This window comes from Eptatretus burgeri, chromosome 13 (genome assembly GCF_056783735.1).
Source record: "Eptatretus burgeri isolate ZD-2024b chromosome 13, Ebu_testis_v1, whole genome shotgun sequence".
In the NCBI taxonomy this organism is placed as follows: Eukaryota; Metazoa; Chordata; class Myxini; order Myxiniformes; family Myxinidae; genus Eptatretus; species Eptatretus burgeri.
Genome location: NC_140973.1, coordinates 25,537,878 through 25,555,606, shown reverse-complemented (window position 1 = coordinate 25,555,606; position 17,729 = coordinate 25,537,878). Strand labels below are relative to the sequence as shown.

At 43.7% G+C, this 17,729-nt stretch overlaps 1 protein-coding gene across 9 annotated transcripts in view; it reads right to left on the bottom strand.

Annotated features, from left to right (window-relative positions):
- Positions 1-17,098, bottom strand: part of GPR143 (G protein-coupled receptor 143) — a 35,944-nt gene extending 18,846 nt beyond the window's left edge. For 5 of the 9 annotated variants that reach the window (XM_085851763.1, XM_085851764.1, XM_085851766.1 and 2 more), the window contains exons 1-5: positions 9,917-17,098; positions 8,129-8,238; positions 4,489-4,583; positions 3,462-3,554; positions 2,440-2,549 (exon numbers count right to left, since the gene is read on the bottom strand). In XM_085851763.1, the coding sequence (XP_085707889.1) occupies positions 2,440-2,549; positions 3,462-3,554; positions 4,489-4,583; positions 8,129-8,238; positions 9,917-10,178 (670 nt within the window). In that variant the 5' untranslated portion in view covers positions 10,179-17,098. The remainder of the gene's footprint in view (positions 1-2,439; positions 2,550-3,461; positions 3,555-4,488; positions 4,584-8,128; positions 8,239-9,916) is intronic. The other 4 variants (XM_085851760.1, XM_085851762.1, XM_085851761.1 and 1 more) reach the window with 4 other exon arrangements.
- Between the last annotated feature and the right edge of the window lie 631 nt (positions 17,099-17,729).

The window sequence follows — 17,729 nt, the reverse complement described above, 5'->3', positions numbered from 1 at the left end:
AAGCAGAGGGGAAGGCCTGCAGTACTGCAAGTTGCAGTTGTCACCATGCAAAGATCTCCTGCACGCTATACTGCACTTGTGGTTGCAGTGACAAGTGCTTCAACCCACACAAGACTGTGGAGGACAGTGAAAGTGAAGTGGTAAAAGGGAGTGTCGAAGCAGAACTGGAAAGAGACGAGGATACGGAAGGGGACGAGTACAATGAATGGGAATGAACAATACGTAAGTTGTCTACGAGGCTCTATGTCCTCTGTTCCTAAGATGTCCAATATGATGACATGACAATGTGTATGCTTTCTGATTATTATCAACATCCTGTTGTGAACCATTCATGACTTCACTTTTGCATTGGTGTTGCATAATTTTCAGCAGAAAATATTCATGGACATTTCATGTGAACCTCTATTTATTCCTGAACGTAAAAAATAACCCCAAAATTGAATTCCTCATGTCAAAATCATCTGGAAAAGAGGTATTACACAGGATCATATGTTGACCGATTAAAAACTTAGCCCCATCGTCTGACCTGTAGTGGCCATCTTGAATTTATGCAAATTACAGGAGTTCCCCAAGGTAGCCACCCCGGCAACCAACCTGAATTTTATTAATGGACCCATGTTAGTCCAAAACAATCATAAAACCAAACACTTTCCACATCAACAAGGTTGACAATGGAACACATAATAACGGCAAATGGACTACAATGCCCCTTGTGAGTTAGACCAGGAATTTGGAACTCAGCCAGAATGCTGGAGATAACACATCAGGTTCCGTGGAGTTAGATATCCATCCACGGAATCTGTTTCTCCAATCATATTACCACAAACCTTAAAATGGAATCTGTTCGACTGCTCACATCAAGACCTGTAACTTCTTCATTCAAGATACTCCAATTTTCTGGGGAACAAGAATACCAAGAACACGAACACAGCAAGAAGCATAAAGGTGACCATGAGGATGCAAAGGAAGTGAGGGTTATATAGAAAGTTTGTGGCACCTCAACACATTGTCACTACAACTATGATTTTGCTCGGCACTTGTTTTCGATGAAAAAAAAAAAAAAAAAAACTTGTTCTAAACTCTTGGGGTGGCAACACATTTGCTCCCAAGCTGTCTCTGGTTGGATGACTGAATTTTATGGTTGTAAATTAGAATCCTTTTCATCTTCAAGGGAGAGAAAGGGAAGAACATATTGGTGGAGTCAAGGAAGTTTGTATGTTTGGAATACGTCTTTATCTGGTGCTTTGCCCGAAGGCAGTATTAGTGCTGCGAAAGCAATATCATGACAAAGATTATGCTCAGTGGTTTGCCTTTTCCTTCCCATGCACGGATAGTCAGGCCAGGAATTTGGTCAAGATGCTGGCACCAACTCACCTACTCTTTTTGCAAAAGACACCGCAGTGTCTTAATGTTCATCAACCAATGGTATCAGACTGGTCCCCGGCTTAACATCCATCCAGGGGACAGTGCATTTTGTGATTACAAAGCACTACCTGTGAAGTACCAATGTGATGGTTTATAGTAAGGCCATTTCGAGCACAGACGAGACAGCTCGAAGAAAAGTGTGCAACCTCTACACCATCCTGTAGGGCATTACAGAATGTATTGTTTAGCAACATGGAACGTTGGACAGAATGACACAAAGGAAGTAATAGAACTGTCTCTAGTCTGGGTTAAATTTTCAACCTGAGTGCAAATTATCAAAGGAGTGCTTTGCTGGCAGGTGTTGCATAAAAAGTGTGCCATCAGTTCCTTGCAATGTGGGGCTGGGAACCCATCAACTGGCATCGATGCAATACATTTGTTGGACGTTAAAGACACTATGGTGTATTTTGACGATGAATAGGTCGAGTTGTCACCGACACCCTGGCCAATTCCAAATTCCTACCGAAATCAGCTGTGGGATCATACCAGTTTACTATCTAGTGTACATCAAATTTCCAGGAACATACCAGGATAGGGTATTGGACAACATACGACGGTTCCACCATTGTCCTTCAACAAACTTAACTATTCCGATTGGCGAAGAAATGACACACGGTCCACCGGAGTGCGCACACTCGTGCCATGTTGAGGGAATAAACACGACGGCAGGATGTCGGTAAGAAAGGCAACCTAACGTTTCACGGTGCATCGTAAGGCTCAAGGAGAAGCTTGGACCTATCCATGTGGCATACAGGACAAGGGAATTAGGAGATATTAGAATAGTTTAATAATAATTCGCAATACTTTAGAAGACAAATTCACATCACTACAATAGATCGGATTTGAAGTGCGATTCCAGCATCATGGGCTATGTTCTCAGGTGAGAACACCACACAGGCCAACTAATCTCCATTTACATAATCATCATCATAATCATCATTTTTTTTTTTTGTAGTGAAAAGGCAATTCCAAAAATTTACAAAATCTATTTAAAAATAAAAGAAAGTACAGTACCTGCTCTCATGGTCCGAATATACAGTACAGGACAAACCAGGAAGACAAGGAGCATCGGCATATAGGTACTGACATAGTGAGGTATTGCGTGTTCAACATTCTCTTCACATCTGCAAGAGACATCAAGAGAAAAACAAAAAGACAAGTTTTCGATCTTTAATTTTCACATCAAGTAATTTCACAGCGATTGTTAAAGGTTCACGGTATGACTTGAGATGCACTTGAGAACAAGAAGAAGAAGAAAAACTAAACAACAACAAAATATTATCGAATGAAACATGGTGGTTTAGAAAGGTCCTTCATTTTTGGCGGACGGATGGAAGGAAGGACATGAGGTATATTTAAGTGGTTTGCACCAATTAAAATCCATTTTCTTACTCCATGTTCAGTACTGTAACCTGCTTGAAATTTTACTTGCACACATGATATGTTTTCTGTGTATTTGATTTTTAAAATTATTCATCTCGGGGGACGAATGGGGTGGGGGGGAGGGGATGTTCCAGAGGAAGGGTCCGCCCCGGGTGTCCAATACTCCAGTTCTCTCAAGGCACGCTCCTGATGAGACGGGAACACAGGAGCGAGACGAGAACGATGAATTGGAATGAGCTACAAACACAGGAATAAGCTACGAACATAAGAATGAGACACGAAGGCCTCGCTGCATCGTCTTCGAGTTTAGTTTCCCAACATGCCGCGTGCTCCTTTTTGCCCGTCCCCTCTCTTTGAGACATCATTGGTCAGCAAACGGAAGGTGGGGCCATTTGCACAGTTCAACCCCTCCCGGCACCTGTGATTTCACACGCCATGGTAAAAATTGTCCTCAGAAGTGTCAATAGTGATAGATGATAGATGCAACAAAACAACACTATGATGCCAGTCACAAAGATCGTAACTGGGAGACAAACCGCAGCTCCTTCACCTCAAGCTACAGTTCAAGTGAGATTGAACTGCCACTCTTTCCAAATTATGAAGGTATCGTTTTCGTGGGCGATTAGACTTTTAAGATCAAAATGGTAACTCACCTGAAGATGCTGGGATAGTACAGCAAAGTAATTCCTTCCACACACAGCACAGTGCACAATCCCCAAGTTAGTATGTTGTACAAGGTCATTGTGCTGTGGGGTACAAATTGGAAAGTAGATCACACTAAACAAAGCCAACGACTCCAGGAAAGGAAGATGGAATGTAGAATTGACCAAAAATTAACTTTTACAGATTACAGTTACATCAAATACAGCTGGGAGGTGCACTCACCTGTTTTAAGTTAAATGTGGGTTAATTAACCAGTTCATGCATTGTTTGGAATGTATGTAATAACCACTTTTGAGAGGGATCGCCCTTAATATAAAAAAGTTAATAAACACGTTCTGATATCGATTGGTGTGGTTTGTCATTTACACCTCAATCTGGTTTATCTGCCGTGTCGACTTATGAAGATCCGAATCCGGATCCAGATATGACAACTTTTTTTAAATTTCGCAAGTGATACGTCACCACTGAGAAATAGGGCCAAAAACGATATATCGCAAGATATCTTAAAACGTCGACGGATTCGGACGAAACTTGGTGGGCAGGTTGGATATGTAACAAGGAAGAATCGATTCGATTTTGGTGAAGATCCGGATACAGATACAAAATTTTTATCAAGTGATTCTTTCACCATTGAGCGATGGGGCTAAAACGATATACAACATGAAATTTCAAAAAAGTTACGGACGGATTCGGATGAAACTTGGTGGACGAGTTGGTTATGTGACAAGAACAAGCCGAATAGATTTTGGTTCAGGTCCAAATCCAGATCTGGCCTATCAGTGGGATACAAAATGCAAACTAATCAGCCTGGCAGAGGTATGCGCCCAACCGAGTGCCATTGTAGTTTTATATCTACTTCTGTTTGGGCACAAACGTATAATAAAGTGGGGAAAGATGCCCCTGGCTGTTTGTAAAATTAGGCAGTGAAGTTGAGTTGTGGAAGGGGGGGGGGCAGTGTCGTGATTGTAATAGGTACTTCGACATCGTGTTTTCTAACAAATGCACCCATGTTCTAACCTTTTTCCTGCAGCTCGCTTCATCGTGAGGTAGCTGTCAGCAGCATAACAGAATGCCCATAGGAAATTAGCAGAGTAAAAAAACTGTATCCACACCTGAAGGAAGAAAAAGGAAGAGCAAGACTGGATGATCTTGATGGGTTTGTTTGCATCATAAAAATATTTCTTTAGTTGACAATTGTCATCACAATTTTTCAAGCTTTTCATTTACTTGTGTGTGATTAGAGTTATTATACAGTTTGCTTCGTTAACTCTTAGTTCATGACTCGATACAGATAGTGCTTGCAGATGATGATGATGATGTCATTTGTAGTTGAATGTGAAAATGGTAATCTGTGACGGGTATATAAATTAACGGTCACATCGCAGACAGATCAATGGTTTCACGGGGTTTACAGCCTCTCCTTCAGTCCTCTAACCTTCCCCGGCGACACGTGTTCTCCCACGAACCCCCTTTTGGTTAAACTACTGAAATCCAGGTTTATCGTACTCCTCAACACTTTTGTTTCTCTTTCCTGAAACTGCCTTCCTGAAGCTGTTCAAGCCTCGAGAGCTTCAAGCAAGCTAAAAGCTCGACCACCTCATGCCACCCACCTCAATCTTCACAATCTTTTGTACCACCATTAACGTCTCCGACTAACCCAACCCTCATACCTTTGTTAGGGTTAGGTTATATTTTTAAATTGTACTTGTACATAATAACTTTGAAAAGAAGTAAAAAAAAGTATCTCTGGGAATTTCCCCGGCCTCCCGACTAATTAATTACCTATTTGTATTTTATTGTGTAAATATGGAGGAGGAGGAGGAGGAGGAGGGATCACAGCCTTGCTTAAATAAATGCACTTAGTTATAAGAATTGCTAATTTCTTTAACTTCTCAGATTTTGACACTTATTTAGTCTCCGAGTTCCAATCCTCAAATCCGAACACAGATTTGATTATATACTTTAATTAGTCCATGAGAGTACATTGTGGTTCTCGGGCAAGGCATTGTTGAGCAGGCCGAAACAAAATGGCGGCTTACGACACCTGTGAGGGGAAAGCAGACTGCCCAAGGGTGAGCTTTTTTTTCTTTTCTTCTCATGATGAGCACTCTGTTAATTCTCTTCAAAAGGGGTGTTTAAGTTTACCTAAATACCCAGTTTTCATTCAAGCACTCCTTTGGAATTCTCTTCATCTGCATGTAACACACACACTGAGAGAAAACACAAGCTGATCCCAAATCTGTGTGATAGTATGTGCGTTGGCATTTGGCCGGTCGATTTCCAGTTTAAACTGCGCATACGCTCACCGGCCAATGCTAGGAACGGTGGCATGTTATGAGAAAACGGCAAAATGATTAATTTGAAATTTAATTTTGGGGAAAGGAGTCACACAGGAATGGTACCTTACTAAACAGTGCATTTAATAATCTATTATATAATGCAAACTGTGGTGGCTATCAGTGCGTTCGTATGTTTGACTGGAACCCATTTCCGGTGGCTACTTCCCATGCTGGGTTTGAAAAGCTGTTATCGGCTGTACAAGGAACAGTTGTGTCTGTTTTGCAATCGGCTTTCGTGAGGAGCGAACCGAAAGAAAGGCAGGGAAGGGACTGCATGAGGTCTGTCTGCCATCAATGGGAGAGGAACTGAACTTGAGGGTTAGTCGGCGATCTGCCGAGGGAGTAACTGAGCCTGAGTGTCGCGTGAGGATTCCGCTGTATAGAAACGACTAATGGGAGGCTGCAATCTGCGTCGAGAGGAACTGGTTGCTGTGTGAGTCGGCAATCGACTTTATGAGGAGGTCATCGACAGGTTCAACCTGCGTCTAACCATGGAGCCTCTGTCCTTACTCACCTCACGGCTCGACACGGCTGGAGACATTTGTCGATCCGCCTGCGGAGCCCAACACCTCGATTTGGCCTTGTCTGGTGAACAGGCCAGGCCCGGACTTGTATGCTGGACCTTGTGAAAAGCCAGCTGGAGCATACCATAGATCTTTCGTCTTGGGCCGTCGACCTCGCGGGGTCTGGACACGCCGAGGCTGCGTGTGCAAGCGGTGCCGGAGAAGAAAAAGGACGATGCCGCCATCTTGCCACGTGGCGTGCTCGAGCCGGGTGCTCGAATCCGTTGACATCGGCTTGTCACGAGCCGCATTCGGGCCTTTGACACTTTTCCTCTCGTCCATGAAGCATCACCAAGTACTCTTGTCTGCATGCTGTCCGTGTCTTGTCTGCATGTTGTCTAAGGTTTATCTTGCTTGTTCCCTTCGAGTGTTCCCTTCGAAACCCGTAATCCGTAGCTCCCTAGTTAAGAACGGGTTATAGATTAATTATAACATTGTCGTGAATGCTTTGCTTGTGTTGTGTTCCCCGATGTGTCCCCAATAAATCTGGCTGAGTTATACGATATTTGCCGCCTTGAATTTATTCGTGCCGCGCCGAGGAACGATCCGCTCAATTTGGATATAAAACCAAAATGGTTACGGACGGATAGACTCCGCTCGGTCTCTGACAAAGCCAGTCTGTAACCGGGGTCTATTCCCCCAGCTGGCAAGGCACAAGTGTATTTTGGTATCGTGATCTGAGGCGCATAACCCGAGAATTGTGCCGAACCAGCTGGCGTTGTAACCCCGGAGACGGCGGTGCTGTTGAGTGACGTCTGAATCCTTAACACTGGGGTCAAGAGTCGGGTGCGAATCCCGCCACCGCTGAATCTATAACAATATATATATATATATATATATATATATATATATATAAAATATAAATAAAATGACCGTTTTACAGCCATTTTTCCCTGCTGTGCAGGGGTTGGGCTTTTTCTTGAGGCAATGTTTTATGGCCGGATGCCCTTCCTGACGCCAACCCTGGTTGCCTCTTACGACACACAGGGATATGGTACACCTATTCTTACCGGGGCATACACCGGGACCAGTACACTGGTACTCATTTCACCGACCTCGGAAGGATGACAGGCTGAGTCAACCCCCTGGTGTTAATTCAGCAGCCAACGGGGCTTGAACTCAGGACCCTGGGATCCCAAGCCACCACTCTAACCACTAAGCCAACACCAGGCTTCTATAACAATATATATATATATATATATATATATATATATATATATATATATATATATATATATATATATATATATATATATATATATATATATATATATGCCTACACACTGTAAGCAATAACGAACCGTGCTTCGTACGTCGGTACAACATAAATAGCAGCAGTTGCAGCATGACCTCCCATTGTCTCAGGTGAGCACAACAAGGCTGCACTTATTTTCGGATATTTTCATTTGCGGACGCTTTTCGATGGTTCTGCGATTTCTCACCGTGTACCGGCTTCGATGTCCGTCACCATGCAAAATTTCAGCTTTTACGTCACCCAGAAGGTACTGAACTTTAATATCAATCAATCAGTGGTTAGAATGAGCTTTATATATTAGATCACATGAATGATACCTCAGGGAAATGACAGAGTTTCTCTTTTCCTTTGATACCAATTCCCATGACATATTTTCCACAAAAAGCAGTTTTGGCATTTCAGAAATGGGCACATTAGGGAGGCATATGAAGCTATTTTGTAAAAGTTATCATCCAAATCACAATCCAATGAATTGTAAGGAAAGGAAAGCCAAGATTTACCGAAGTAGAAGCACAGAATATTCCAGGCAAAACTGAAGAGTTATTTCTCATAGAAATCCCATCCACAAAGGCAGGAGCAGAAAGCCAGACTGTAGAGCGAACAATGATTCCTGAAAAAGAATCAACAACAGGAATACACATCTCCAAGAGAGGTATCCATTCAAAACAAATCAGAGCACAATATGAAAGCCGCTTGATCCAACCGAACATTTCACAACCAAAACTGACAGGGCACTCGCAGTGGTAGTCGACATCGAGGTGGATATTCATCACCCTTTTTCAAACATTTTAGTTGGGGTATTTTCCCTAAATAAATCTCCTAACGTTAAAAAAAAAATTTCAATCATATATTTTATAAGCTAATTAAATAAACGTTTCTTTTTAAGTGGTACCTTATTCACTTGATCTATTGATTTCAATACGTTTACTTACCTGGAATTTAAATTCCAGATAAGGTGTTTTCGACTTTTCCAGCCAAACCGCTGGGCCAATCCGGCTGAAATTTAGCAGCAACGTTCCTCTCGTTACCGGTAACAGGATTGCAGAGCTCGTTCCAATCACATGACTTCAACGCAGTCAAAATGGTTAAGTAAATTTCTTTAAAAATCTTCTTCCCCAGACCCACCAATCAGAATGCTGCCAAATTTGGGTTACAACACAAGGCCAGGACCCAGATAAGCTACAGGTCCAATGGTCCAATTTTATATCTCCTTGGATGCCATTTTTGCAATGAATCAAACAACATTACATCCCTAAAAAAAATCAAATTTCATCTGTCATGGATCAGTATCCCCATCATTCCATCAATTTACAATTTTATTGTTGTTGCCATGGCTATGCACAAAATGGCACCTCTGTGATGTCATTATCCCAGTTATCCGATGAATGAGTACAAGTGTCAAAGAACTGCACAAAAACTAAACTCTCTCACACATTTACTCTACTGTATTGCCATGAAAAACATGCTATTTAATTAATCAATTATTTAATCCATCCATCTGTGATCTACGTAAAATTGGTCCTCAACCAGACACCCAAAGTAAGCTAAAACGAAGGAATGATTAATAATGAGCTTCCTTCCTTCATTCGTCCCCCTTACCCCATCACTCGCACGCAAAAGTCAACTTATTTTGTATGGAGCACAAGATCATTGAATGAGGATGTGGTTGTGCGACTGAAGCAGTGCCCTCTGTAGTTTGGGCAGGATTGTATAATTTGATTATGGTGCCAGCGATAGCTCGCCGACACTTGGCAAAGGACATCATGGTATCTTTAACACCCACAAACTAATGCAAGCAGACGGGACGCCAGTTTAACGTCCACCCAAGAGACGGCACACATATTGATGAATCACCCTGCCTGTGAAATACCGGGATGACAGTTTATAGCTGCGTCGGGATTCAAACCCAGGCTAGACAGCTTAGAGGCGAGTGTGTGTCCCTCCAGGCCACCCTGCCAGCCCAAAACTCAACTGCTCATGGCACAGTCGCTAAATAGGCAAGAACAACGAATAAAAGTGGTGAGGTTACACAACTTCATACATTTCTCCAATTACCCACTCTCAATGAAATGTCTTCCACACACAAGCAACCAATGGTTGACAACTTCACGCAACATTCAAAGTACAAGCTCTTATTCATCAATTTTAGTTGTGGAAGCAAAATGAGAGCAATTTGAACTTGAATAGAATGTTTCATTGAGAAGATCAGCTCGGTATGATAATTTCATTGAACTTGGTGTATGCACCAGGCAATGGGTTGCAATGATTGTCCAAAGCTCTTACCATACCTAGACAAGCAAGGATGTCGCAGGTGGTCAACATTCGTACGATACTCCCGGCAGCAGAGCGAGGCTTGGGAGCACGCAGTGGTCCCAGTTGCTGCCCAACACGATGGCCATGGGGCAGATTTTGGAAAGCAACACCGACCACGCTCAGACTTGCACTCACTAGACACAGTCCATTGTAGACATCTGGTCTGAACTTGAGCACCATAGCTGTGGCCGACTTGTGGTTTGGACAACAGTAAGACTCAAGCCGTGGAGAAGCCATTCTTGCTAATCTTTTTGCAGATTCCGAACAGGTTTGTTACCAACACAATCATTCCCTCAACTGAAAGCCCTCCTGGTTCTCTGTCGTGTGAACACTGATCACGCGCTTTCATGCTGTACGAAAAAAAAATCATGTGATCATAATGGGATCCATCAAACGCTCCTATTACATTCCACGTGAACACAGGGAGAAAACACAAACACTTGTTTGGATGTAATGGTAATGAAAGACGAGAAATTAGATCATTCAGGATGAAGTGAAATCCAGGAGTTGCTTGAAAATGAGAAGTTTAACAAAACATTATTCAACAAGAACAGCATTCGGTAGAGCGCATACCTCCACAAGGCTTAACAGCTTATAGTCAGCCTGCCAAGACCATTGAAAAAACAGTACTGATGGCATCGCTTGTTGATTTTTTTAGCCAATGGGTCCAAATGTAAGACCATACCATGGAGTTTCAGAATCACCCGGTGGCCAACCCGATTTTTGACCTTCAAGGTCAAATTTAAGTTCAAAGGTCAAATGGGTGCAAAAAATTTCCCCCCCCCCCCAAAAAATGTCCAGAATAATGTGTTCTATCATTAAAAAGCCTTGAAGAACCAAAAAAAACACAACAGTAATTTCAGTATTTTACCATTTATTGATTAAATTTATCGGAAAACGATAAAGAAATCTGAACCAAAAACGTCGAATATCTCCATAATGGTTGAAATGACAGAAAACGCATGAAAAGTGTTTACAAACCAGTTTCAAATACAGTGTAGACCGCTTATAAGAATCACTTCGGGCCGGCCTGGTTTGATTCTTATAGGCGGTCTGCACTGTACCCTGATTCTGGTTGGTAAACTCCTTGATCATCAACATACACCCATTTTGCATTATTTGAGTATGTTGTACTTACTTTTGTTGCAGTCTGACCTTGAAATATTGAATGTCAGACCGATAGTACAAATATTTTTGGCTGACCAAATCTACATTGTACCTAAGGCTTATTTGACATTTACTGCTCATTCACACGCACCTTTCTGAACTCCAGTACGAGTTAGTTTAACTGCACTTTTGCTTTTTAGTTGTGTGGTGGTGGAGTATACGTCTTAGTGTCTGCACGTTTGTTTCAGGATGCAAACATGGCTGAGAATGATCTTCAGCCAATCACAAACTTGAACCGACAAAGAGACAAGGGTGTGAACTTTTCCCGTTGCCTTTTCTGCCAAGAAAACAAGAAAAATTAGAGGGGGAGCACTCGGTAGAGTGCAAAACCTCCGCCGCCAATACTGCTGGGTCACTTAAGTGAACCTGATATCCTATTCATTGTAGGCCAAAACGGATCAGACTCTACTGAACCACGATTGAATAAACTAAACTAGATCGACGCGCATGTAGAAATGCCAAAAAAATAAAATCGAAATTTTTTTGAAAAAAAAAGTTAATTTTTTTGGGGGGGGGGCGGGGGGGGGTTGGAAATCACTTAAAACATGTAGAAATGCAAAAAAAAAATTCAAATATTTTTCAAATAAAATCGAAATTTTTTTGAAAAAAAGTTGCAATTTTTTTTTTCTCTAACAAATTTATTTTATTTATTTTTGGTTGGAAATCACTTAAAACATGTAGAAATGCAAAAACAAAAATTCAAATATCTTTTCAAAATGGCCACCATAGCGGTCATATTGGACTTTGGACCGAGTCCAAAATCTAATGGCATGATCCTTGGACCATAGCTAATCCCCCCACCAAGTTTCGTCGAAATCCGTCGAGGAGTTTTTTCCGTAATACTGTTCACAAACAAACAAACAAACAAACAGACAGGGGTGAAAACAGTAACTTCCGTCCATCTTTGATGGCGGAGGTTAAAGATGAGTTGCGCCGTGCAACTGATGACGGGAGGAAACGAGTCCAGAATGCCATGAATGAACGAGAACGCTTGGGTGACAGAGGATCAATCCTGATCACTGACCAACTCAAGAAACTGTCTGCCGAGGACTGGGAAACGAAAACACTTATGTGGCATCGTAACTGTTACACCAACTTTGCCTCGGTCAGTCGTTTAGAAAGACTCCGCAACAAAGCTACCAAAGACAGGAACAAACAAAGTCCTTACCCCAAAAGAGGAGGAAACCCGGATGAAAAAGGTGTTGAGGGTTGTCTTTCTGCAAAACGGTCAACTCCAACTGACTGGGCAAAATGCATATTTTGCCAGGAGGACACAGGGGAACAAGTTCATCGCGTGATGTCGTGGAATGTGTCGAACAGAATTCTTGGCCTCTGCAAACGTGACTTTGTGGTGTGTAGTCGCACGGCAGATGTAAATGATCTAATTGCAGCAGAAGGAAAGTACCATAAGAAGTGCCTTGTAAAGTTTGAGAGAATGGTGTAAAGAAAAACAAGTAACTTACCAAACATGAATGATTCAAGCAGCCTCATTGCACTTTCAAATGAGTTACTATCTGGACTTGCACTCGGGTTTGTGTATGGTATGGGTGATGTGTGGGAAAGGTATCTTTACTTAGTTGGAGAAAATGATACACCTGTGCCAGATTGCTACAACTCCAGGAGACAAACATTCTATAAAGCTGTACAACACAATTTTGGGGACAAAGGTTGTTTTGTTAGACCCCTTGACCCAAAAGCTCATCTTCTTCTATATCCTGGTGAAAAGTCGAAGTACATAATTGCACGGCACTTATCAGACAAAGTTGAAGAAAATCATTGTCCCTCTGCAGACCCAATCAAATCTCAGGCATCAAGCACTTTCATGCGAGAAATTGTGCATTCTGCATTTCACCTGCGCAGGGATCTTGAGGAAAAACATGGGCACCCTTCAGCTTGGCAGGACCTGACAAGTAGTGCCGTTTCAAGGATAGTTCCTGAAAGCCTGTTTCTATTTCTGTCTGTGTTGTTTGGGGGAACAGATGTTCTTGACCTTCTTGATCCTGTTGATGATGACATTGGAGGAGGCGGCTCGAATGATCGACGGGCTTATGGAGATGACCAGGAACGAATTCTGAATATTGCTCAAGACATCACATTTGCCATTTCCAAAGGGAGAAAACCGACGCCTAAACATGTCGGTCGAGGCATGACGCTCCATCAGGCAACGAGATCATAGGCCCTTGTGGATCTTTTCCATGCAGCTGGTGACACTGTAGGCATGGATACTGTTCGACGAATGGATACCACGATTGCAAATGAGGTCATGACAAAGTTTGAACAAAATGGTCACGTCTACATCCCTGACGTTCCTGTGCCATACAACCCTGGTAGGCTCATCCTGGGATCAGGGTATTTGAAACTGGTTTGTAAAGACTATTCATGCGTTTTCTGTCATTTCAACCATTATGGAGATATTCGACGCTTTGGTTCAGATTTCTTCATGTTTTCCGATAAATTTAGTCAATAAATGGTAAAATACTGAAATTAGTTATGTTTTTTGGTTGTTTAAGGCTTTTAAATGATAGAACACATTATTTTGGACATTTTTTGGGGGAAAATTTTTTTTGCACCCATCTGACCTTGAAAATTTGACCTTGAAGATCAAAAATCGGGTTGGCCACTGAATGATTCTGAGACCCCATGGTATGGTCTTACATTTGAACCCATTGGCCAAAAATCAACAAGCGATGCCATCAGTACTGTTTTCAATGGTCTTGGCAGGCTGACTATTACGTTTTGTATCCCATTGATAGGCCGGATCTGGATTTGGATCTGAACCAAAATCTGGAATCTGATCTCATCTGAATAGGTCACACACCCAACCTGAATCTGAAGTTTCGTCTGAATCTGTCCATAGCCTTTTGAGATATCGTGATACATATATAATTTTTGGCCCTATCATGCAATGGTGAAGAATCACTTTAAAAAGTCTTGTATCCAGATCTTCACCACAATCTAATCAATTTGTCCTTACCACACACCTAACCTGTCCACCACAGGTATTGCCCAGAGTGCACCACTGGCTCAATGGCACCACTCTTTACCGATCAGTCGAGTTCCACTTTGACCCGATCAGGAAGAGCAGATGGCACACACACAGGTCGAGGCTTACAGAATTGCAGACCGACAACCTCCTTCAGGTGTAGGTTACCCTTGGGCACCTACGAGCTTCCCGAGCCCAGGCCCGAATAGAACTTGTTTTTCCAAAATCACCTCTGGGGGAGGTGGAGAGAGAGGGAGAGAGAGGGAGAGGCGGAGAGAGAAAAAGAGAGAGAGAGAGAGTGTCTTGTCTTTTGGGCAGGGTTTTACATCAAGATTAACATACAGACCTCGACTGGGCTATAGCATTGCAGGATCACCTTGCCAAGAGGGACAAGTGTCTCAAGTGGGACCTGCGACGGAATATCCAAGCACCAGGTTTCTGCAATGACGAAACCAGGGAATGACTCGAGGAGGGGAAGAAACTCAACCAACCAGTTTGAAAAAAAGGGGTAAGCAAGTCAAGCGGTGTCTGGCAATGTGGACTTGTTGGACAAGAAAGTCCTCACTTCCCTTGTTTCACTTATGGAAGAGTAGACCAAGTCCATACAAGAGCGAAGTCAATGGCGGGCCATCACAAATCCCCAAGCTTCCCGCCTAAAGCAGAGTTGAAAGATGGAAAAAAGTTCCATCAGGAATTTTTTGAATTAAAAAAGAAAAATCTTCTGTTTTGACCCATGACCCTAAGTCCTCACCCCTGGGGCATGAACCGGGAATCAAGTCAAAAAAATCGTTACGTATTACATGCGTCCTTCAATGTTGATTTCATATACAAACTTTCATTTAAAATGCGTCACAAATTGCATATTTTTGTATTTGACATTTTGACCCTGCCCCAGGGAGCCAAAAATGATACTGCTCTCGTACCTTTTTGCCACGAGGTGCCACAAAGGAAATCGCTCCAACTGCCTTAGTGGCAAACCAGAGCACCTTCCCTTTGTGAGCTGAGATGCAAGTCGAAAGACCAAAGGCTTTATATAGTCCATACGGTACCAAAACGAAGATGAAATGTGGTGTTAATAAGGTGATTTGTATGGTCATCTTGCATGTCTGAAATTACCACCAAAACAAAAGTTTCTACTGTAAGCATTTGCAGAGGTCTAGAAAAAGGCCTTTAACAACCATGGAATGGTTGAAGTTGAAGGTTGTGAATGACGTTGAAATTCCCAAAAGACGACACTTGGAGCGAGAACTTGCAGTGTTGGCTTACCTAGTGTTGGGGGTACTTGGGGTAAAAGATCTGCTCAACACATCAACAAGATTCCAAAAAATCTGATCCCAGGACTCTTCGGCATGAACGTCATGAGAAATGGCATGGACCTTCTTAGGGACACTTGGAGTGATGATTTTGCAGAGCATGTGACAGCAGAGTGGGAAGAAGTCTTTAAGGCGGCTATTGAGTGACAGAATAAAGCAAAGCAACTGAAGGGTGCTGCGAAGGTTGCTGGAAATCTGCTGATCATGATACCAGCGTGAACTATAGTAACTGTCAGTGAAGTAGGATAGCGAGGTCACACTGGTGACGATGCAACAGTCATGGTAAATACCCCAGCAAGGTCAACCATGCTGTTACTCTATGCAGAGAACACCTATGTATCAACTGATTTCCCCATCAAGGTAGCAAACATAGGGGACAGGGACATGTGGCTGATACCACAAACCTGGTTAGGAACTCTTCATGAAGAGGATGAAGTGAATGCAAACCTAATTGAGCCCCCCCCCCTGAAAATGTCAGGTGTGGCAAGAGCATGGGCCTCCAGATGCCTGTGACTTCTAGTTGGACAGTTACATCTCAGAGGAAGAGAAAGCCAAGGTCCTGGATGTACTAAACTGGCATCGCAGTGTGTTTTCACCCACAGACCATGATGTGGACTTCTTACCGGAGGTCACCCACAGAATTCCAATGATGGGTGAGACTCCGGTGATGCAGCCATGCCGAAAGGCATCTCGTCACCATCTTCAGGAGCTACGGAAGCATTTACAAAACCTCTTGGAGAAAGAAGGGAGAGCAAAGACTGTGTGAATTACCAAGGACTCAATGGTGTCTTTTTGTTTATTTTTTAGGTTTTGCGAGTTACACGATATATGTATTATATGCCTCGTGATGGCTTAATGGTTCGGGTAATAGGCTTGTGATCAAAGGATCCTGAGTTTAAATCCCACTCAGTTGTTGAATTAATACCAGGTGGGGTTGACTGCCTGTCATCCTTCCGAGGTCAGCAAAATGAATGCCAGGTTGCTGGAATCCTGTGTCGGAGTGGCGACCCATCCAGGATTGTGCCCAACAGCCAAAGAGACTGCTTAGGCAGCACCAACGCTCTGCACAGAGTATAGTCCCAATGGATGGATGGATATGTATTATGGAGGGTTTTTAAAGGGGCTTGCACAGAAGGCAAAGCCATTGAACGATCTTGATGGACAATGCAAAAGGGAACAGAAATCAAGGACCAAGCCACATTTTGAGTAGGCATGACCATTGTGCTGCCAATACGCTTTTAGCTAACTGAAAGAGGGGCTTGTGCCTGCACCAGACTTGAGATTCACACTTCAATCACCCGTTCAGTACAGACTGATGCCAGCTTGCAATGTTTGGGGGCCATCCTCTCCCAGGAGAATGATGGTGAACGAAAGGTCAATGCATACGTGTCCAGGGGAACGCGCCCTTCAGTACGAATGTGCTCCATTCTTCTTCTTCATCCATCACAATCCCACATCAAAAGTAAAATATGAAAATATGTTATGATGGTAATCCATATGATTGTGGCATCGTAATGTGATGTCATTCCGACCTTGTTTGGTTGTTTTTTTGAGATTTCAACCCTCTGCTTTTACTTCTTTTTTTGTCTTCTATCCCTAGTAGTTTCATCCCCCACAAAATAATTTACCCACCCTCACCACTGCATTCCCTCGTTATGCCTTTTCCACTGTATGCCCTCACCTCACCGCCACCCGCCCTCACTTCACCCTCACCTCACCACCGCCCGTCCTCGCTTGCTTCGCCCTCACACCACCGCCCGCCCTCGCTTGCTTCGCCCTCACACCACCGCCCGCCCGCTCTTTCTTCGCCCTCACGCCACCGCCCGCCCGCTCTTGCTTCGCCCTCACACCACCGCCCGCCCGCTCTTGCTTCGCCCTCACACCACCGCCCGCCCTCGCTTTCTTCGCCCCCACCACCGCCCGTCCTCGCTTGCTTCGCCCTCACACCACCGCCCGTCCTCGCTTGCTTCGCCCTCACACCACCGCCCGTCCTCGCTTGCTTCGCCCTCACACCACCGCCCGTCCTCGCTTGCTTCGCCCTCTCACCACCGCCCGTCCTCGCTTGCTTCGCCCTCACCTCACCACCGCCCGTCCTCGCTTGCTTCGCCCTCACCTCACCACCGCCCGTCCTCGCTTGCTTCGCCCTCACCTCACCACCGCCCGTCCTCGCTTGCTTCGCCCTCACCTCACCACCGCCCGTCCTCGCTTGCTTCGCCCTCACCTCACCACCGCCCGTCCTCGCTTTCTTCACCCTCACCACCGCTCGTCCTCGCTTGCTTCACCCTCACCACCGCCCGCCCTCGCTTGCTTCACCCTCATCACCGC